The 23,049-nt window shown below is 33.2% G+C and overlaps 1 protein-coding gene across 2 annotated transcripts in view; it reads left to right on the forward strand.

Moving 5' to 3' along the window:
* Positions 1-23,049, forward strand: part of LOC124354303 (rho GTPase-activating protein 17-like) — a 97,594-nt gene that overhangs the window by 12,711 nt on the left and 61,834 nt on the right. For both annotated transcript variants that reach the window (XM_046804649.1, XM_046804650.1), the window contains exon 2: positions 8,149-8,249. In XM_046804649.1, coding sequence (XP_046660605.1) covers positions 8,197-8,249 — 53 coding nt within the window. In that variant the 5' untranslated portion in view covers positions 8,149-8,196. The remainder of the gene's footprint in view (positions 1-8,148; positions 8,250-23,049) is intronic.

Below are 23,049 nucleotides of genomic sequence, written 5' to 3' on the forward strand. Positions count from 1 at the left end.
CATAATAAAAGTGTTATGTATATACATCTTGATTAATATTTTTGTTGTAACTCCTTGTGGACCATCGTCCATTGGATTTGAAGAATCGCTTACTATGTTAAAACATTATTTCTTAGGTCCAGTGTACATTTACAAAGTTTAACTTTCACAACTTGAGCAAAAAAAAAAAGAATATTAAGGTGTCTACAACAGGATTTATATTGTAAAATTTTGACTCTGTAAACCAGTATTTTTAAATATCAGATTTATGGCATTGTGATCTCTTAATAGAGACCTTTAATTTGATATACTATTCAACCTAAGCTCTCATTTAAGATTTCATTTTGACTCCTTGTGGTCAGTCCCTCTGATATTCCAGAAAATTTACAGTTACTCCAAAAAGTAGATTTTTACGTGTAGTGACAATGTACCAAGTGTTATTGCTTTATTTTTAATCATTCAAAAAATAATATAATGTTATAAAGTAGCAGCTACCTGCTCGTAAGTGTTGCCCTGTATAAGCACTTCTAGTTTGAGTGAATTATATTTCCGACGACAATGTTGAGTTATTTTCTTGTTGCCTCAATCAAGAAAATAAGGCAAAAAGTGTATATTTATGGCCATTGCAATTTAATTCATTCTTAGAATTTTTTGTTTGGTTTTGGATTTTGCCTTGTTTTCCAAAATTACAAATTAGAGAAGTCTACTTCTGTCAAAAGACAACTAAGATGGATTTTATAACAGTCTTTAAATTCAAAGTAAAAGTTAGTTAGTAATTTAGTTTTTTATATCTAATACTTAACATTATCTGAATATTTTCAGTTAAATGTATAGTAAGAATGGCAATATTTATGTATTTGTTTCTTTATAAACTGAAAAATATTTTGTTCTATTTTAGATTATTTAAAAAAAAAAAAAACACACACACAAACCACTTTGTGTTTTGGTTATGGTTTTTTTCTAGATTATTTTTAGCTGTATGGTTACTCCTTAGAAAATTTAGACAATTTAAATGTAAATCAATTTAAAATAGTGGTTACATTAATAAACATATGGTTGTGCTGTCATAAAACAATGTTTACGCAGAACAGTGGATTACATTTGACAGGATTGTTCAACTAATATTTCACAACTTTAGAGACTAAGATGGAATTTTATGCTACTTCAAAGACTTGTGGGGCGTAGCATGGAGAGATTTTTGAAATAAGAATAGACTTATATTCATCCCAGGTACCCTAAGAATGTCCATGTAAAATTTCAGTACAATCAGTTGAATAGTTTATGTGAAAACAAAACAAAACGAAAAAAGGCACTTTCACATTTATAATATTATATAATCTAATCATCTATATACAGTATGTTTACTAACTCTCTTTAGATATTTGGGAATTTGTTCTTTATGTCAATACAAACAAAAAATGTTAATACAAACATGGATAAGAAATTCTTAGTGTACCATCTGTCCTTATGTATGTATTTTTTAGTTTTAATTTTTTATTTCAGAAACCAAAAAGATAAAAAAACTGAAATTTGACAGAGTTATTTTTCTTGCAATCTTAATCAGAAAAATACCATAAAAATGAAAATATTATACAAATTTTAAAGAATGATAAAAGTTGGCCATTCCACATCAAGTAATCAAAATAAAAAATAAATTTTCCCCAGTTTTTCTTTTTTTAATTATTTTTGGTATAATGAGTTATTACATAAAGTACAATGAAAATGTAAAAAACACAAATTTTTGATCTTATTCAGTTTTTCAACATTTTATTCAAAAAATGTGTTTTTAAGCATGTATAGATTTGTGTTTTATTTCATATCTCTGGTGAGAATGAATATAAAAAGGTAAAATAAAAACCACTCTGCTCGAAAATAAATTAGCTTTGATTAAATGTACAACATGACAGTATTTCAACTACTTATAATATCAACTCCAATAATTTCAACTTATAATTTTAAAACTTAGTATTTTAAACTTGAATTTCCAAAAACGCATATGTTTAAAATAAAAATGATATGAATTCTTAATGCTATTACTAAGTTGTGTGCACAATTTCAATTTGAGATATCATTAAGATTATATTAAAATAATTTAACGTACATAAGCGTACAAAGGAGATGGACATCGCATAGGCTATAATACGTACATTAATTTAGTCAAAGAATGTTTAAATTATGTTATGAGCAGTAAAAAGCTAACAGTTTATAAAATGCACAGTTTTCATTTTAAGATTAATGTAAAGTTTATATATATATATATATATATATATATATATATATATATATATATATATATATATACATACATACATACATACATACACGATAAGTTGGCCTACCTATAGAAGATTAATGACTATGTATTTATTAATTAATGATTAGGTAAGGCAGTCTTTAATATAAGCTCTTTGTCACTACAATAGTTTCATTTTGGTAAATTACACATGTTCTTCCTGTAGTTGTGTTAGGATTCACTTCAGTTAAGATTTTTGTATGACCACTTTTAAGACATCAGGATTGCATGGGAAAACGAAGAAGGGAGCAGGCCAGAAAGATGTAGAAGTGTTAATTTTGCATCTTCACTTTCATTGTTTTTTTGACTGCACACTTGCCAGCCACCAACGCTGAAATCATATTCACATATAAAAAACCTGAAATTTCATCTTTAGGAATGTTTTACCTTCTTCCACAACTTCCTGTATGCAAGAGTCATCATCGCACCAGGAACAAATTTTACACTTCAACTCAGTCAAACTGTGAGGAATGAAAGTATGAAACTGTTGTGTACCTTTAATATTTTCTGCTTTTTTCCAGAGATAAGCAATCCTGGAAGGTTTGACTGATAGGTGATCAATGTGGGGTCCCCATGTCAAATGATCATCCACACAGACACCTAACAATTTCACATTATCCAACAACTCAATATCAGAGTAAATATTGTAATTTACTGGTCTCTGGCTTAAAAAATTACATGCTGTGTGTTATCTTCAATAGCAAATAAATCAATAGCAATACTCCAGAGAAACACAACTGCCACTTTCAATAAAACAAAACTATTCTGTACCAGAAATGACCTTGTCTTAAATAATAAAAAAACAGTTCAGATGACCTTCAGCAATCTACGCAGAGACCTTAACTTGACGCTCCCAGACCTAGAAATAAAAAACACCACCAGACACCTTGGTATCATAATTGATGATAAACTGTCATGGAAGCCACAAATAGATCAACTGTGCAAAAAACTATCTGCAGGAAACTATGTTATACGTAGAATAAAACAAATAAGTGGCACAGACACGGCCAAGGTAGCTTACTTTGCTCTCTTCGAATCACACCTGAGATATGGCATTGCCACTTGGGGAGGAACATCCAAAACCAACCTTGAGAGAGTTCTGATCAACCAGAAGAGGGCAATTAGATGCCTCGCAGGCCTTAACTACCGTGACAGCTGCCGAGAACACTTCAAAAATTTTAAAATATTGACAGTCGTATCACTCTACATAAGAGAAGTAATCTTCCACACTGTAAAAACATCACAGCCAAGACACTCAGATCTGCACCAGCACAACACTAGACATGCCTCGGACTTCGCATTGCCCCCACACCATCTGAGCCTATACAAGAGGAAAACCATCCTATAAAGGAGCCGCCTACTTCAACCACCTTCCAGAGCACTTAAAGAACCAACCACCTCACCGCTTCAAGAAACAACTGACTCTGTGGCTCCAAGAGAGACCTTTTTACACAGAAGAAGAATTTACAAACAGCTAAAAATTGTTACCTTATACCTGTATAACTGACGCTATGTACTGTTCTCAAAGAACATGTCAATAAAGTATATTGTCTATTGTCTATTGTCTATCTTCATTCAATAAAAATCTTTTGGAATAAAGCAACAATGATTCTTGTTGACGGATTCCATTGAAATTTGTTTGATTTTTATTCAGTTCATTACTACTATTTAAAATTGTCATGTCTCAATATAGTATTGTTTTGGAATTGACTGAGAAAGGTAAGTCATTGATTGTGACCAGAATCAAAAGCGGTCTGAGAACAGAGCCTTGAGGAACGCCATACTTAACCAAGAGCTCCCCTTCCCTAGCCAAGATACAATTCTTCGATCTTAATTCAGTAAACTTTGAAAACTCAATATTTGCATCTGACTCAGTATTTTTGAATAGTTTGTGACATTCTTTTATATTCATTAAAACCAGTCTTTTTTCCATGTGTTCATTCTTTCCATTTATTTTCATTGCTACAAAATCTTACTTACTTGGCATAACTCGACTCACATCATCAGAGTTGTAAAAACTTTTACTTTATCTACTATATTCTGTTCAAAAGTTATTTCCTGACTTTGGATTTGAACGGCTTCTTTTACTACGGTAGCGATTTAGCTTTTCTGGCTTGCTTGTTACTGACACTATACTCAAAATTTCAAATTTTTTACTGTGTAACTTTAAGTAATGTGAGGATCAAGAACTTTTCATATTTTTTTTGTAGTATTCTAGAATGTTTCTTTCAGTTGGACAATCATTTCCAAATCTGAGTTACCTTGCTCCTCATTCTGAGAGAGGCTTGTATCACTGACAAACTCAGTGAAATCTTCAGTAACTTTTTCCAATTTCTTCCTTCTGTAACCATGTGGATGCTATCTTTTTTGTAATAGCATTTTTTTTTCAATATTTGACAGCTGATTTGTTTAAATAATCTAATGATAAATCAAATTTGGTAAAGTTTGTGTCTATTTGGAAAGATGATGGTTTACCTATCTTAACAGAATGTAAATTATCAACTCAACATAATGTAAGTGATTGTTTTCTGTTAAGGGGAGAGTTCACGCCAAATTGGTAAAAAATGAAAAATTTTAAAAAATTTGCTTTTTTGTATATTTTGGTTCTATATTCAGTTCTGAACATAAAAATATAAAATATAAGGTCCAACGATTTTTTAAACTTTGAAAATAAATATTTTAAGTTCATAGTTTAGGATTGATTTTTCAGTATTATATGTGAAAGTAGCAGTAGACAATATTTTGTCAGCATTTCTTTACGATTTATGTTTTTTATTGTATCAAAACTATACTGTAATTGTAATTATATTTAGTACTATAAACCATTGTGCCGGCTTATTATAGTTATTGGCTTTTTATTTGGAAAAGTGGGACAAGACAACTGTTTACAAACTAAACTAATCACAGCTGATTCTCTCTGCAGTTTGTTCTTTGTTGTGACATGTGACTGTAGTGTAAGTGCTTTGTTTACATCACATAGTTATATTCATTGTGTTCAGTGGCTGTTGTTATTTGTGCTAAAAGCTAAATGAAATAATCAATTATAGACTTATAGTGCGGGATCTAAAAAACCCTTGAAAAATATGGAAAACCAACCCCCCCCCCACCCCCCACGGGGGTTAAAAAAAATTACCAATTTTTTTATTTGTTTCTATGTTTATATGTAACAACCAGACACAGTATAGAAATTTTAAGTTTATAAATAAAGGATTTAATTTTTTCATGAACTCCCCCCAATAGATGCTTACGACAGCTGCCACACATTTTCATGCTATAGTCCCCCACTCCTGATGCCTTACTTCACTATTTATTTCCAACATCCACCCTTGCATTTGTCTCAGACTTTTTAAAACTGTGTAATTAGTTTTTTCAAGCAGATTACATTAATACACTTTTTTTTAATCTACCAGGTGTTTTGTGTGTTTTTTATCTCAAGTCTAACATGAATTAACAACTAATTCATTTATTACTAATTATTAAAAACAAACTATAAAATGTACACTTAACTTTCACACTAACTGCTGTAACTAGAGTACAAATTTAATGTTATGTTCATGAGGAGACATGAAAAGAGCACAGTCTCTCACAATTTTCCCAACTCCTGTGACTGATCCCACATTGTTCTGCCACAAGGAAATAATGTAATTTATTATAATTGTATAATACATTATTTTTATGTGGTTCTGCAACCTATATTCCAAATAGAAATTACTTTGTAACTAATTTAAAGAATTGCGTATATTGTAAGTTTCATTTTTACCAGTAATTATTCTGAAAACATACTGATGAGCTGAAGTAATATTGCTGTTAAGGTTGTGATTTTGTATTAGCCATTTTTATTAGGCCTATTGATATAAATTACTAAGTATAATTAAAGTTTGCTTTTAATCAACTTTTTATTACAACATTGGATTGAATGATAAACACTTCAAATAAATAATCTTTAAAATGTTTATGTTCTAACATAAACATTTTAAGGTTTGGTTGTGATTCCACTGAGACTCCAAATTGAAATTTTGTACATAACTTAGTACTGACATTAAGAATTCATGGTATTTTTTTTTAATGAACATGCGTTTTTGGAATTTACTTTAAAATACAACTTTAGAAATACTGTCATATTGTATAGTAAATAAAATTAAAGCTTATTCAATTCTGAACAGAATGGTTTTTATTTTACCTCTCTGTCATAATTCTAGCCTGAGATATTAAATAAAACGAAAATTCTTATAAGTGCAAAAACAAAATCACATGCAAAATGTTTTTTTAAACATTGAAATCAAATGAAATTGGGATTTGATCGCTGGATAAAACCGCTAAATTTAGTTACAAATAGTTCCACAGCTAAAACATAAAAATCAGTCTGGAAATAATATAGATGTAAGCTTTTAACTGTTACAATGCATAGCAAAATTGTCATTGTTTAGGCCATAATTAACAGTGCACTCTTTGTAAGTATTGGATACTGAGGCTTAAAATTTGGATTGAAAATTGGAAACGTTTGCTTATAACCACAATGTATATTGATGTTTGATATTTTTTATATTTGAACTCACGAGGTTAGGGCTTGGTGCATCGGAGAGAGTTAAAATACAAAAATATTGATTTGAGAATATTGTTTGAGAATAGGTCGACACCAGTGTGTTTCTGTTGGAACCTCAACGGATAAAACCTTGGTGGGAATGCTAGTTTTTCATTAATACTGAAAAATTATTTCGAGTACTAATAGTTTAATCACAGTTGGAATGGGGGAATACAGAATTTTTTTACATGTAAGAATTTTAAACTTTTTCTCTTCTGGAAACCGCAATCAAATTGGATTCTAATTTTAACACGTGGTTAAAAGAGATTGTTTTGTTTGGATTCAAAATTTAATATCTTCAAGAAAATCAGTTATTGTATTTTTGTTACTAATAGAACTATTTCTTCTTATTATGGGGTCATAAAATCAATTTTTGGGATTGATTTAAAGGATATGGAATTTAAAATTACTTATCAGTACTGTATCTATATAGGTTCCATAAAATTATGCAGTGGCTAGTCAGGGACGGAAAAGACAGTGATGTTTTGAAACATTCATTTAATAATGTTCAACATTTAAGATTGGTTAACTATTCTTATTTTTACGTAACCCTTAATACTTATTTATTGTTATTACCAATACCTTGTAAGGCATTCTATACTTATTAAGTTCATTTCTTGATCAGTCATTTTAGATATTCCATTGATAGACCTCCATATCAGAACAAAGTATGTAATTTTGTTGGAGACTCACACAACATTACATAAAATAGCTAATTTATTTTATGCTTAAAATCAAAATACACCTAAAAATGCTCATATTTTCCAAAAATTTATTTCTGAACACCACTGTTATTAAACACCTGAGAGTAGATGCGCAATTTGAAGGCATGGCCGATTTCGAGTATAGCCAACTTGTGGCACGATCTCACCGACAAGCAGTGATAAAACGTACTCTTCCAAACTTTGACAGTTCTATTTCACTCTCACCTCTGTAATGAATAAATGAATAACAATGGATAATAGAAATTTAAGGTGTTAAAACTGCATATCTAACAGCGGGTTATTTATTTCATGGATTTTAAAACACACTACATGTAAAGAATTTTTATAATTTCTCTAGGGTTTTGTGTGAGTCCAGGATGCCTTGGACCTCCCACATCAATGCCAATGTAAAAATAGATTTACAAATGCAAAAAATACATTTTGAATTAAAATTTAGCCTGCACCAAAGAATGACTGAATGAAAATGTAAAACATTGTTTTATCCTTTTTTATTAATTTTAATATAGTTTTGTATTTATGCCTGGATAATATTCCAATTGGTCTCTCTGAATAAAGATGTGATGTTTCAGTGAGAAATGAGGCATCGCAGATGTTAATGTGACAGGTCAAGATCCAAAATGAAGAAGCAGTTTTTCCGGGTAAAGCAGCTGGCCGATCAGACATTCTCCAGGTGAGTAACCCCGACCTTGATCTTGCCTTATCAGTGGCAGTGGCTGATAGAAGGTTCTCAGCCTGAGATAAGAACCATGTGTTGTATGTGGGTGTGTATACAAGATTGTGGCAGGCCCACATTATATGTTGTGTAATAGTATTGGTTCTTTTGTTGGTTTTACCACTGTTTTTTTAAAAACAATTTTAAAGACATCAACTATTTTTGATGACTTATTGGTTTTTAAAGCAACTTCCAATCATTCCAAACAAAAACTGGCTAGTATATGAGTAATCGCTTTAGGATAGGTTTTGTAGGTCTAAATAAACATTAAAAAATGAAACTAATCAGCTCTGTTTTACAGATCTCAATCGTTAAAAAGGAGGTATGTTTAGATTTTCATTAGTTTTGTGTGTCTGCTAGTTTGCTATCTGAACATAGCTGAAGCTTCCAGCAGCCTGATTAGCTTTTTGATCATTGTTTGCTCAGCTACTACATGATTTTTTTGACATTTGGATAGGATTTAACCCTTTGAACGCCGATATACAGGTAAATTTAGTAATTTTTTAGATTACCCTCATTTAAGGTGAAAAAATAAAAATGAAAATTCCTTAAAACTAATTTTTTTATTCATTCCTAATGACTAATAGTCACACACAAAAAAAATTTTTACAATAATTTAATACTTGCATTAAAATTATCACATTTTTTCATAATAATGGAATATTTCAATCAAAATCAAATTTAGGTTAAAGAGTAATCAAATGCATGTGATGAAAAATATGAAAACTATGTACAAGGATAAGAAAACAAATAAAGTGTAATATGCTGATCTTGATTAGTTTTATAAGTTCTGATAATAATAGATTTAGGCAGTTGTACAGTAAACTTCAAAACAAAAATTGGGATGAAGCCATGGGGTCTCGGGACATGATTTGCAGCCATAATTATACAACAGAAAAGAAATAATAAAAACTTTATTATAACACCTAAAAAATGGTAATAACTATTTACAACTGTTTGTATAAGGAATGACAACGCAAGAACACTTCCCAAAGGCACAATGCGTGCTACACTGACAGTCGGTAATGGCGGATAGTATCGTCATCGGCGTACAGACGGGAATGGGAGAACAGCTGCAAGCAACAAAACAATTTACTGTTTACCTACTGCGGCCAGCTGACAGCTGCAACTGGTTTATCTGGTCAAGCCAGTACATTACTTTGTATTGTGGCTTATGTATTGAACTTATAAACTTCAAAAACAGTAATAAAATATATTTTTATCGATCGGCGGATTATTTTGTCTTTGGCGTTATAAGACCAAAAAACATTGCGGATTATTCCGTCTACGGTGTGCTAAGGGTTAATGATAACTACGTGAGGGCTCCTTGAATTTCCTAGTGAAGTTGTAGATCTAGAAACAATTATTATAGGTTATAAATATGGTGCGAAGAGTCTAGTTTTGTATTTAGCATAGGCCAAACAGTTGTAGAAAACAGTTATCGACTGGTGAAATTTAGCTAAGCATCTCGTATAATAGGGAGGTTAGAACAGAATAAAGTTTAATCTAGCCAACCAATTGTTATTCCTATCTAGAATAATGTTGAATCTATTTCAAATTATTTGAGTATTTTCATTAAGAATTCCATATACTTGTATTTTTGCATGAAAAATATAAAATACCAGAATATTTAAACTTTTAATTTTAATCTTATAACTTATAGGGAAGAATTTCTCATGAGTTGTCTGGTGTAATTAAGTTCATCGATCATCTGTAGATAGTTTGGTTTATTTACTAATTCATGCTTACTTTAAACATTTTACACTTGTTACAAATATTTCTGAAAGGAAGATTTATATTGGTATGTTCTCTATGCTCCCTACTAGTAGAGAGCTTGATTTGAAAATCAGAGTTGATTCTAAAAATTATGGCATGAAATTCAAAGATAATTCAGATTCAAGATGGATCAATGGACTGTATATATTTGGTATATTGTGCTTACGGTAACAATGAAATAGTGGATATCATGTGTTGTGGAAAATTGCAATTCAAGAGATATGTAAGATTTTCACTAATTTTGAATAACTTACTTTCTGTTGTGTATATCAGTAAATTTATTATCAGTAGCAGAAACTACTAAATAACCCAGTTCTCCTCTATTTCCAGTAGATTTGTCGTATTCCTGTATACTCTTTCAATCTTTGATATTCCCCCAGTAATATTATGAGCTAAGATGAAGACACATGAACTTGGTTATTTCAATTCATTCTTTTTGTGTTTTATTAAATGTGAACAACAAAGTGTCATATAGATCTTGCAAAGGTTCAGTTTAACTGATATTGATCAGTGCATGAGTTATATGTACGTTGTGTTCACTTAGTTATAGTATTGTGCACAATTTATGCAAAAAATATAAAAATAAATGTTATAATGATGTTCATAACAGAGGGGAATAAGGATGCAAGTTAGTTGCAAAACCGGACCTTGTTCAATGAGATGAGGAATGTGATTCAAGTAATTAGAAGTTTACTTAAGTAAGTTATCTATTAATTTCCTGAAGTTTTAGGATCATCTCTTTACCCTATAGTGTAAAGACACTATAAAATACTAAGGCTAAAAACTGTGTGCTCAATGAGTTCAACCAATGTCAAATGACAAGCTTAATCTATGAATATCACAATTTAAAATCACAAAGGAACTAATAATTATATTTTTTATTTTGTGAGGGCTATTGACAGCATAGGTGTCTTCATCAGACGTAACATCACAAAAGCTTAGACATTGGACAAGATAATGTAAAGACCCATCTCAAAGTATTAAGTTGGCAACATTTTTGTGAAGAGGATTTTGAAAACCCTTGTCCACCAGTACAAAAAGACAAGAATATTGAAGGACAAGTATCTATGAATGTTCCTTTGGGTGATAATTATTTTATTATTCAGGTTTTGTTTTAACCTGTCAAAGGATGAAAAACATGTTTTTATATTTACAAAAAGTGAAATCTTTTCTCTTCAATTACCAATTATAGAAATGATTAAGGCATTTCAAAGTAAAATATATTTGGTTATATCTGATAGGAAAGATTTTGATAACTTCTGGACTTGCTTTATACTATTTTAGAGTGATCAGTAAACAAGTTTAACCCTTTGTCGTCAGGTCACTGGTGTGGCCTTTACTGATCTTTTGGTTAGCTGAAATGAAATTCAGGTAGTTGTCCTCCCAGCCTGCCGAGCCACGGCTCATATTTAAAGGGCAGTATATGAGTTTCGGCCCATTATATGACGGGAAATAAACACAATTTTCTCAGAATTACGTATTTGTTGTATTTGACATGTTTACCAGTTTTCACCCTTCCCACGCGGAATTTATCTTTCAATTTTGACTCATAACGCGTAATTAACTTTAAAATTTTTTTACATTTTACCAACTCTAATTTTTTTTTGTTAGTGGTGGCTATTAGGACTAAAAAATAATACAGTATCACAAAATAATCAGACCCCTATATTTTTTAACAAATTTTCAAATTTTACAAAAAGTTGAAAAAAACAACCTTTTTACTTGAATTTATAAAAATATTGTCAATAATGACACAACAAATAAAGTAAACAACATAATAAAAAGATAATATAATGCTAAATACAACATGAACACGAATAGTAAATAAGGAAATATGGCAAAACAGGGTTAAACACTAAAATATGCCGTGCCGGGATATATCCGTTTACCACGTAATGGTTCACCGCAGACTAAGGCTAAATCACGCTACGAGGGACAAAGCCACGCCCTCCCACCACTGCGACGCTCCAATGAGGTTCAAACTGTAACATCTGCTTTTCGGAACATATTGTATTCAACACTCCCTAAAACTCTAGCGGATTCCACGGCAACTACAATTTATTAAATAACACAAAATAGACTTTGAAGGATATATCCGTTTACCGCGTTTCAGTCAAAATTAGGCCTAACGAATATATCCGTTTGCCGCATGGGAAGGGTTAAGCAACTTTTTTTGTTAGTTATTCTTTTATTGCAAATGTTCCAAATAATTTAAGCTTTTCTTTTTCCCAATTAAAAATAATAGACATTTAACATTTTTTAAATACCGCTTTATATAAAAGTAATGCTTTATATTTCATAAAAACAGAATAGTCCAAAAGTTATGGAAACCTAAACATGTACATACAGTATTTTACTTATAATAATCTTTGTTTTTGTAGTTGGTAGTGAGGTACAATCAGGTCAGATGGCAACAGCCTTTTTTTTGCATTATTAAATCATTTGAAGCTCTGTTTCTTCAAACTAGGCTGAGATGATTCTTTGTCAGCATATAAAATACAGTATTGTGCCCAAACTGCTGTTCATATACTAGTCTCAAGTGTGGTAATCCTTCTAGAGAAATTAATGCAATATCCAATTACAATTTTTTACTTTATACACAATTTTTTCTAACAATTTCATTGTTTAAACTGTTTTAATGTTGAGAATCAATCAATTTTCACTGAGGACAAGAAACTGAGAAACCTCTCATTGCACTCAGTCCTGAAAGGTCTGCTTGCTTCTGGAGTGACAGGTTATTCAGGATGAGTAAGGACTACCTCCTGTCGAGATCCCATGAGGAAGTGTATGTACCAGGCACTATATCTCGTTCAAGTCACTTTGGAAGAAGGGTAGGCTAGCTCTGTTCCAGCCTCTTTCAGTCAAAATGGGTAGGGAACAGTACTCCATGTTTAGACTAGCAATAAACTGTAGATGGTGCAACTGATTTTGAGTTTAGGAATTTTTTAAATTAAAAATTTATAGCTCTTTAAGATAGCTTACCTAAATGCAGAAAACGTAATTTTTTGATCAATCCACTTAAAATTACAGACATTTAAAGTAGGGAATTTAAGTATTTTGTAACTAATTAGGTCCAAATAAAAACAGCTGAAGATACAGAGTTAAGCTTTAGGGAGTTATATTATTTTTTTATTTATACAATTTTTTATTTTGCTAAGAAAAAAATATAATTTCTTTAAGTAATAAATGATTGTAGTAAACAATCTTCAAACGTTAATAAAAATGCAAGCTTTTCATCTTGATTGGTGATCACAAGTTTATCATCCAAAGTTATCAGCACTTGAGATAAACTACAGTCATCGATTGTTCATTGCTATTTTAATTAGTAGAAAGTTATTCAAAATTCCAAAAATGAACTTTTTATTTCCAAATCGTAGCCTTTTTTCAGAACAAACGCCTTTCTCAAAACATTGTTTTGTGACAGTGGACAGTTTTCAGCTGTTTGTGATTGAAAACATGATTATCATTCAATTACATATTATTGAACTGGTTAAATTTACTTTCTATCTTATATATCAAGTAAAAAAAAAGAAAATTAATGCGGACAAATGGAATATGTAGTGCTACTGTGTGTTTCACCTATATTGCTTATCATTCCTCAATATAGCTAACAAACTAGTCATTGGCTACTTCTCTGATTCCCAGTAGTTATAAGCTTTTTTAAAAGTGCACTCCAGACAGTCAAATGCTTTACTGTAATTGAGAAAGAGACCAATTATGTAATTTTCATTGTCAATTTCTATTATTATGTGTTCTGGCAGGCTGATAATTGCTTTGTTGGTTGATCTTCCCTTATAAATCAATGTATATTGGTTAGAGGGGATAAGATTATTCTGTTTAAGAAAACTTAAAAGTTCCTGAAGTGCAATTTTTCCATCAGTTTGGAAAAGATTGGCATTAGTGAGATCGCCCAATAGTTTTCAAGAGTAGAGTTTGATCCTTTTTTATGTTTTAGGTATACAGAGTGTTATGTTTATGTTTTAGAGAGTATGTTTGTTTAAGTGCTGAGGGAAAATGCCCGTCAGAAAAGGATTTTTTATGATGGATACCAAGAGAATCGTCAGTTCTTCTGTGCAGTGCTTGACTGCTTTTGAGCTGTATTCATCACACTAATTGAGGTTTTGGTTTTGAAAGATTTCATTGTATCTAGAACTTCTTTGGTGGTAGTGGGGCTTAGTGTTAAGGAATAAGCCCCTGTATATCATTTATATGGTTTAGTTGGGGTTTTTATAGTGTTTGAATTTGGTTTAAAGTCTCTTCAGCTACTTATGCAAAAAAAGGTATTACAATTTTGAGCTATTTTATATGAGTTGTCAATAATTTTGTTGTCAATTTCAATTTTGTGTTAATTTCTTCTATTGAATTTAGCTTATGGTACTTTTTGACCATATTTCACAAAGCTTGTTTTGTTATCAGAGTCGGTGATTTAACTGGCATTGGAGTTTCGATGCAGTAGTCAGCTTATTATCATACTCTCTCTTTAGAGCTATCATTATATCTTCATAGTTACTGTTTGCTTCTACTCCATGTAGTTATCCTATAGCATGTGCACTTCAGGGTTATAACTGAAGTTAGGTCAGTTTTTTCTTTGTTTTTAAGTTTTTCATTGGGCATGCTACGTGCAAAGCTGTATGAACTACAGCTTAAAAACTATTATAGGCTGTTTCAGAGTCAGGTGCAGAATAAACAGGCTACCAGACACTGTGCTTCAGTTCAAGTGTTAGCTGATTAAGATTTCCAATACCCAAATGTCTTTTTTACTTGTTTTGTCTTATAGTACTTCTATTTCAAAGTAAATTAGATTCTAGAGTTTCTTATTAACAAAAGTTAATGATATAAAATATTTGTAATGTTTTTACTTAAGTTTTCCACAGACTCTATTGGTGGATATAGAAAATTTCAAACTATTTTTGCATCTTATTTGCACACATTAATTATTTATGTCTTGTTTAGTTAATGTTATGATTAAATATAATATAAAAAGCATTAACGACATATAAAATACAAAAATAATTTTTTGAGTATTTTATATATATATATATGTGTGATGTGTGTGTGTGTGTGTGTGCATGCGTGCGTGCGTGCGTGCGTGCGTGCGTGTGTGCGTGTCTGAACAATTTAAAAATATTGTCTCTTGTTGATTATTTTGCTAATGGTTTTCACTGGAGTAAAAATTGTATCATTTTAGGAAAATTTAAAACAATTAAAAATATTGAAAATTTAATATATACCTATTTTGAGGTATAAATATTTGTATTTAAAAGTAGTTTTAATGAAAATAAACTATAGTTACATAGAGTAATAAGAGGACTGATTATCTAAAACAGTTGATTTTAGGGAGTGTTAAGATAATACAGTTTTTTGATAAATCACACATTCCTTATAAAAGTCTAGTTTTTATTGAGGGTAGTGGAATGTGTAGGGTGCAAATAAAACACGTATTTTAAGTAGAAATATGTACTATAATAATTTTTAATGAAACTACAGTGCATTATTACACTACACATATAATACACAAACCTTTTTAGTTAAATCACTACCTAATGTGATATACAAATATTACAAATGACGAGTCTCAAAGCTTAAACAAACAAACACATTTAACTATTTCTTTTATGTTGTTTGTTTAAGCTTTGAGGCTCATCTTTTTGCCACCAAGTCCTGTAGGCATTTCAAAAACAGCAGCTAAGCTTGATCCACTTGCACCTTTTTTAAATCATTGTATACTTTTAATTTGTCAGAAAAAGACTAAGCACAACATGTTTAAACATTTCGCCGACATTGTTAAACATCACACAGCATAATAAACACTACAGGTGAGACACAAAAGTGAGGACAGCTGTGTATTTCAGCCATATTGTATGTGGGCATTTCTGTCACGCACATGCTTAAATAACTAAACTAAAACATTTGATTGGAAGACCAATTTAATAAAGATTGAATTACATAAAGTAGTTGCTCCGCTGGGACTCAACCTGAATCTCTCAATTGCTGCACAAGAATGTTACATTACACCACAGAACCCTTACTTTTTACGATTCATGTATATTATACGTGGCAGTTCATGTCACACATATATTTCAATAACTAAACTAACGTATGACCGGAAGACCAGATACCTATCAAATGATTTTTAATATATATACAGGGTAACCAGTAATTACTTCTCAAAACTTTACCAGTTAGGTTAATCTGTAGGTCAAAACCAATAATTTTTGTCATATTGTATAATCTTATCATGCTATATAACTTTTAATATACACTGTATTTATTTAATTTTATTAAGAATACTTCACAAAAAGTAATCTACTCAAACCTATGTCTCCCACTTTTCACTTACCACTATACAACAAAACACTCACTATGTAATTACATTATTTTTGGATTTTTATGTTTCCTTTCTATATATGGTTAAATAAGAAAGCATATAATATATTAAGCAGATCATTTGGAAGACCAAATACCTGTCAAATGTGTTTAATATATTATATTCATTAAAGTAACATATAATAGAAGCAAAAGTGACAACAATTTACACTTTACTACTTTATTTCAAAGGCTAAAGCCAATCTAATTGTGTTTAAAGAAAATGGTGGGTTAGAAAGAATGCCAGTGTTTTTTTTAAATAATAGATAACAGTTTTTTATGATAGATACAGATCTTATTGTTGATAGGATGAAGAACTGTATATAACTAATTCTGGGTAGCATCAGAGATGAAAGTAAGAAGAATTCAAGGTCATGTGATCAGATTATTGGATCTGATTAACAAAAAACAATAATAGGTGATAGAATCATTCATGGTGTGGTATCTTGCTTTTATTACATTTTTACAGTGAATGGAATACTCCTCAAGGTGAAAGTTTTCAAAGAATATAACCATTTGATAGGCTCCATATTTTAACCTTTGCAGGTACAGTAGGCATTGATTGATATGGCGATTAAAAATAAAAGTATATTATCCCAATAATTGCTTAAGAAACAAAAATTTTAAACAGTGGCATCTAGTTTTGAATAATTTTCTAGGAGTAAAATGTAAGATTTAGAGTGCTAAATTCAATTACTTTACAGCATTACTAACATTATCTTTCTTCACTTTCAGTAAAATGTGCGTTTTGAAAAAAATGCTTCCAATACACATGTTGTGTTTGATATTAGAAAAACAACAACAACAACAACAACAACAACACACACACACACACACACACACACATTTATATCTACAAATATTTAAATATTAAAAAGAATAATTGCAGTATCATTAATTCACCCACCAATAGAGGGATATTACCATGGCAGCTGCGATATGACTTCATCTACAAGTATTCAGAAGTGGAGACAAATAAAACGACTTCAATGTATCTTATATCTATAAGAAACACAAACAATGAAATCAGAAGATTAAAATGCCTAAATGATCATTAATTATGTAACTACTGTTTGCACCCTTACAGCCAATCTACAGTTGACAAATAATTGGGGTAGTTCAAATAATGTTGTACATCACAGCATCTACTAGCACTGGAACAAAATCATGAATCTTCTGATCTTTATAGGCAAGTTCTTGCCACCAATCCAGAATTTTTTCCTGTGTTTCATGATTTTGAAAATTTTAAAGGATTTATTCCTGCATAAGACCAAATGAAGAACTACAAAATAAATAAATAATGATGTCTTTCATCTATAAGACATTAGTGCCTTACTATCGTTTTATGCATATTTATATGTATATTTAATTCAAAAAAGATGAAACAGCATTTGTATGGTCATTATAAATGGTGAATTTGATGACCATTCAGTCTTTAGTGATGACATATTTACCAAAACATGTGATAAATGCAGAATTATAACTTTTTTTCATATTTTCCTGTATAGTATAGTACTTTGAGAGTGTATTGTACAAATAAATATACCCTTTTTCAGCACAAACTTCTGAAATACATTTCTGTTCCTTAAAAAACTAAACTATGGATATTTATGCAAATTACAAAACAATTCCTGTCTTGTACTATTATCCCACGCTTAGTCCTAAAAGGACCTTTGCACCTCCCTTACTTTAATTTTGTGTCCTCAAAGTCCGAGGCTTTTGCAAAATCCAATCAAATTTTAGGGCTCCTGTTCTCTGATATTCTTAGGGCTGAGGAGATATGCTTCCAGGAATCTTTTTCGAGTTTCTAAGATAGCAGGACAATCTAACAAAATATGCTCTGCTGATTTCTTCCTCTTTCCTCAGAGTCTACATTCGTTAGTCTGGCTAAGGCCTACCTTCATAAGATGTTTCCTTAGGGGGCCATGTCCTGTCAACATTCCTAATATTAGTCTTATATCCTTAGTATTCTGATCTAAGAGAGCTGTCCACCCTTTAACGTAAGGGGGGACTATAAACATTTTGGATAGTCTTAATCCTGAGGCTCTACTGCAATTAATGTTTCTTATCCTCTTTTCCCAATCTTTGACCAGAGCTTTACTGTTGGAGAAGGCTATCCCACAACCTGGCTCAGACCCCACCTTTGTGGATTCCGCTCGCTTTTTGGTGAGGATATCTGCTTTTTCATTTCCATGAATGCCTTCATGACCCGGTACCCAACCGAGTGTTACTCTGTTACTCGTTGCCAGCTCAGCTAGAGCATTCTTACATTCGCAGACCGCTTTCGAATCAAATGAACAGGTATCAAGTGCCTTCAGTGCAGACTATCAGAAAGTATTAAGTATTTTAATCCTTTTGTCCTCATTTGTATGAGTCTTCTGGAACATGAGTCTATTGCCATGACCTCCGCCTAAAAAACCGTGGCATGTCTTCCTAGGGGCACAGCCATGTCGACTCCTGGTCCGTGTATTCCGTATCCTGCCCTAGAGTCAACCATCTGTGTAAAACTTCAGGACTCTTTTTGTAGGGTAGGCCTCCTTTTTAATCCATTTCTCCCTACTTTCGATAGAGACCATATATGGGTTGTCAAAGGAATATTTCTTAACCATTGCGTCTGACACATTTCAGCCTCAGGAAATACTTGTAGTATTTTCATGTGGCCTTCTAAGGAGGTAGCATTTATTACCTTTGTTCTTAGAAGCTTCATTGCACTTAAAGCGGCTGTTCTCATCACCTCCTGCCCCAGAGGAGTGTATCTCAGGACCGCTTCAATTGCTAGTGTTGGGCAGGAGCTCATCGCTCTCGTGATGCTTAAGCAAGCTAGCCTTTGAAAACTCTGTAGCCTTTTAGCAGCTGTTGTTTGTTATACTTTTGGCCACCACACTAAAGCAGCATATGTGACCATTGGTTTTATTATGGTTTCGTAAATCCAATATATCATTCTGGGTTTCAGTCCCCATTTAAATCCAAAACGTCTCTTACAGGCCCCAAGGGTCATTGCCGCTTTGGATATTTTATTTTCAATATGGGAGTTCCAAGTGAGCTTCTCATCCAGGATTAAACCCAGGTATTTCACTTCTTTTGTTTGGTTTATGCTGATTCCCTCCAGAACAGAACTGTGTAAGCTGGAACTTTCTCATAAAGGTTATCATATTTGTTTTAGATGGGTTGATCTGTAGACCTTCCTTATGACACCAGTTGCTTATGAGGTTTAGTTCTTTTTGAATTAGGCGTTCCAGCGTGCCTTTGTTTTTTCCTTTGACCATAAGCACTAGGTTGTCCGCATAACATAGTAGCCTTGTTCCCCTCTTCTCTGCGTTGCTAAGAAGATCATCCACCACCATCGCCCACAGGAGAGGAGACAGAACTCCCCCTTGGGGGCAGCCTTTCTGGGCCGTGATAGCGGCAGATTCGTCTCCGTACTTTGCTTTTACTTTTCTGCTTTTTAGGAGGGCTAGTATCCATTTGTCTACATCCGGGGGAACTCCAAAACGTTCCATAGCAGTCTGTATGGATTGATATGTAACTCTGTCGAAAGCTCCTTCGATGTCCATAAAGACGTTGACTAGGGCTCCCTTTTCCTCTAAGGTGTTCTTCACCTCTCCCACTGAGCTGTTGAGAGTGGTGGTAGTTGATTTACCTTCTATATAAGAGTGTTGTGTGGGACTAAGTGGGTGGTCTGGTAATATTACGTCCCTTATGTGTCTGTTTATTATTTCTTCCATAGTTTTCACCATGAAGGAGGTTAGGCTTATGGGTCTGTACGAGTTGGGTTTAGTCGGATCCCTGTCTTTTTTCCGTACGAACACCACCAGTGCTGTCCTCCAGTTTTTTGGTATGTATCCTAAGGCGAAACTGTTTCTAAACAGAATGATAAGAGTATTTAGTAGGATGTCCAGCCCCTCTTGAAGAAGGGCTGGGAAAACTCCATCTGCCCCAGGTTATTTAAATGGCTTAAACGATCTTATTGCCCATTTAATTCTTTCGCGTGTAAATAGTCTGTTAGACTGCTGTCTGGCTTTAGCAACCTCTCGGCTGGATCTCCCCTCGATTAGAGAATAAATATCCTCATTTCGAGTCAAGTGACCCCCCGGGAAGTATGTCTCCAGAAGCAGTTCTAAGGTCTCCTTCCTGTACACTGTTAGGTCACGGTTGGCCTTTACTAAGGTCCCCATAGGGTTAGTGTGATCAGTTTGGAGAGTTTTTTGAAGCTTGGTAGCCTCAGGTAGGCTGTTAATGTTTTTGCAAAAATTTCTTCAGGTTCTTCTTTAATTCATTCCAAGTTCTCTCTTATATTCGTTTTGGGCATATAAGGAACCAATCGTCAGTCCTTTTTGCCCATTTTATTAGTTTCCTAGTTTTATTTCTTAGTTTTTCTTACCTCCCAGTCCACCACGGCACGTCTTTCTTCAGCATGTTTTGCCTGAGAGGGCAGTTTTTCTCATAGGCCTTTATTATAGCTTGTTCTACTAATTGTGCAGACCTTTCTATGTCAAATTCATTTTTCTGGAAGGGTTCTATTTTTTTCGGCTAGAGACACTCGATATCTCTTCCAGTTGGTAGATTTAGGAACCCTTTGGGTCACGTTTTTTCCCCCTATCTCCTCTATGTCGAACCTAATAGGACAGTGGTCCGATAGTGAGGCCTCCTCTGAGACGTGCCACCTTACAATGTTTATGTTTTTGAGTCTTGTGGATAGGGTTATGTCTAGGACTTTTTTCCTAGTTCTAGTAATAAAGGTTGGACTTGACCCTCTATTTTCTAAAACTAAATCATTGCTAAAAAATAAACTGCAGAAGTTTCTCACCTCTTGGGTTTATGTTTGTGTTTCCCCAGTAGTTATGGTGAGCATTGCAGTCGCAGCTGAGAATGAGGGCCGAACCTCTATCTCTGTAGCTCTGCAATAGTCTTTCTATCTCTTTTGGTGGGCAGCTTGTTGACGGGTTGGGGAAATAGTCGGAGGCTATAGTAACCTCTTTCACCCCTTGCTGTGATGCTACTTTCACTGTAGCCACCATCGGATCTCTTGTTATTAGATCTGTAATAGGAAAGGCTGTTATTTGTTTTGAAATTAGAATACATGTTCTGGGGTTTTCAATTGATCGATCATATATGAGATTACCGACCGGAGTCGTCAATCCTCTGATGCAACCTCTATTGATCCAAGGTTCCTGGATTAGGGCGATATCCTGTTCTGTTGAGATAAACTTCCTTCCCAAGATGTCGGTTGCACCCTTAGCATGGTGAAGGTTTATCTGTATTAGGTGCATACTTATGCCTTTTTTCCATTTCCCCCTGGTGGTCCATCTCCGTCCTTCCTTTTGGACGAATATATATCAACAAAAGGATGATTGTTATGTGTTCCAGTATCATTGTGTTGTTTGTTTTGGAGACACTGTCTCCTTTTCTTCCTCGGGCCGAAACGGATGGTCCTTTTAGAAAGAGTCCAAGAACAGGTTGGTTTTACGCTTTCGATCGCTGCACTGGCTTGTGGAGTAGACGTTTTAGGTAAGGTATGTACAGATTGCTCTGATACCTTCATGGTCTCCTCCACTTCCATCTCTTCAGCGGTGCTTATTTCCGTGGTGACTGTCTCAGATTTCTCTGGTCTCCTCAACCTTCTTAGGTTTTTCCGTGTTTCCATAGTGTTTCTTTTTCAGTCTGAGCTGAATTTTTCCAAACTTTTAGCCGATCCATGGACCCTACTTCTCAAGTTTGTTTGCTGTGGCGGAGTCGACTGCCAGGGTAAGTAGTACTGACTTTCCCTTGTCGCTTCTACGCAGGACGTTCTCTAACAGATAGCTCTTTGTTTTGTACTTTCAAGAATTTAATAATATTGTCGGTGGTTTCATGTACACTGTTAGGAAGATAGACAGTCGCAATTCTTGTACATGGAATTTCTTCCTCTGGTACAATCCTCAGACTGACCCCTTCCTAAGGCTTAAGGGAATCTTGCTTTCCCTTCAGCCATTCAGCGGTATTGGTGTTTTCACAAGTAAAGATCAGAACTCCTTGTATCCTGTTGATACCGTAGAATCTTGGAGAGTAGGGACCCTCCTGTTCCTCCACGATAGCTTCCAGGATGAAGCTCTGGATCTCCTCCATCTGTTCTGTTGTGAGTAGGGTCTCGGGAAAGTTGGGAGTGTAGACCCCACCCTTATACCTTCTACTGCTTGTTTATATGAAGGTTTCTGGGGCTGTGCAGATTGCTCCTTATGTTCCCCTTGTCTTCCTTTGTTTTTTTTTCTTTCTCCGATGAACTTCCGGTGTGGATCCATCAGAGTGAGGTCTTTTTGATTTTTTCCCCCTCCTTTTGTTTGTTGAGAAATTAATTTTTTGTCTTCTGGAATTGGTTTTAAGGCTAATTCCCTGTCTTCTTCCTGAGAATAACCTCTTCCGAAGCCAGGTCATACGTTTCCTGGCAGCTCCACATAGTTTAGGCAGTTCTGGGAGCAGCCTTTCGTCTTTTACTTCCTCTTCTTTTTGGTATTTGCCTTCCTGTATGGCGTCTTCTTCATCAGTGTCGACTCTAGCCGAGTCTGAGGTTTGAAGACTTCTACTAGGAAGGCCGCCTGTTTTTTGAGTTTGTTCAGGACAGCTAGGGTCGGAACCCATC

This window comes from Homalodisca vitripennis, chromosome 2 (genome assembly GCF_021130785.1).
Source record: "Homalodisca vitripennis isolate AUS2020 chromosome 2, UT_GWSS_2.1, whole genome shotgun sequence".
Classification (NCBI taxonomy): domain Eukaryota; kingdom Metazoa; phylum Arthropoda; class Insecta; order Hemiptera; family Cicadellidae; genus Homalodisca; species Homalodisca vitripennis.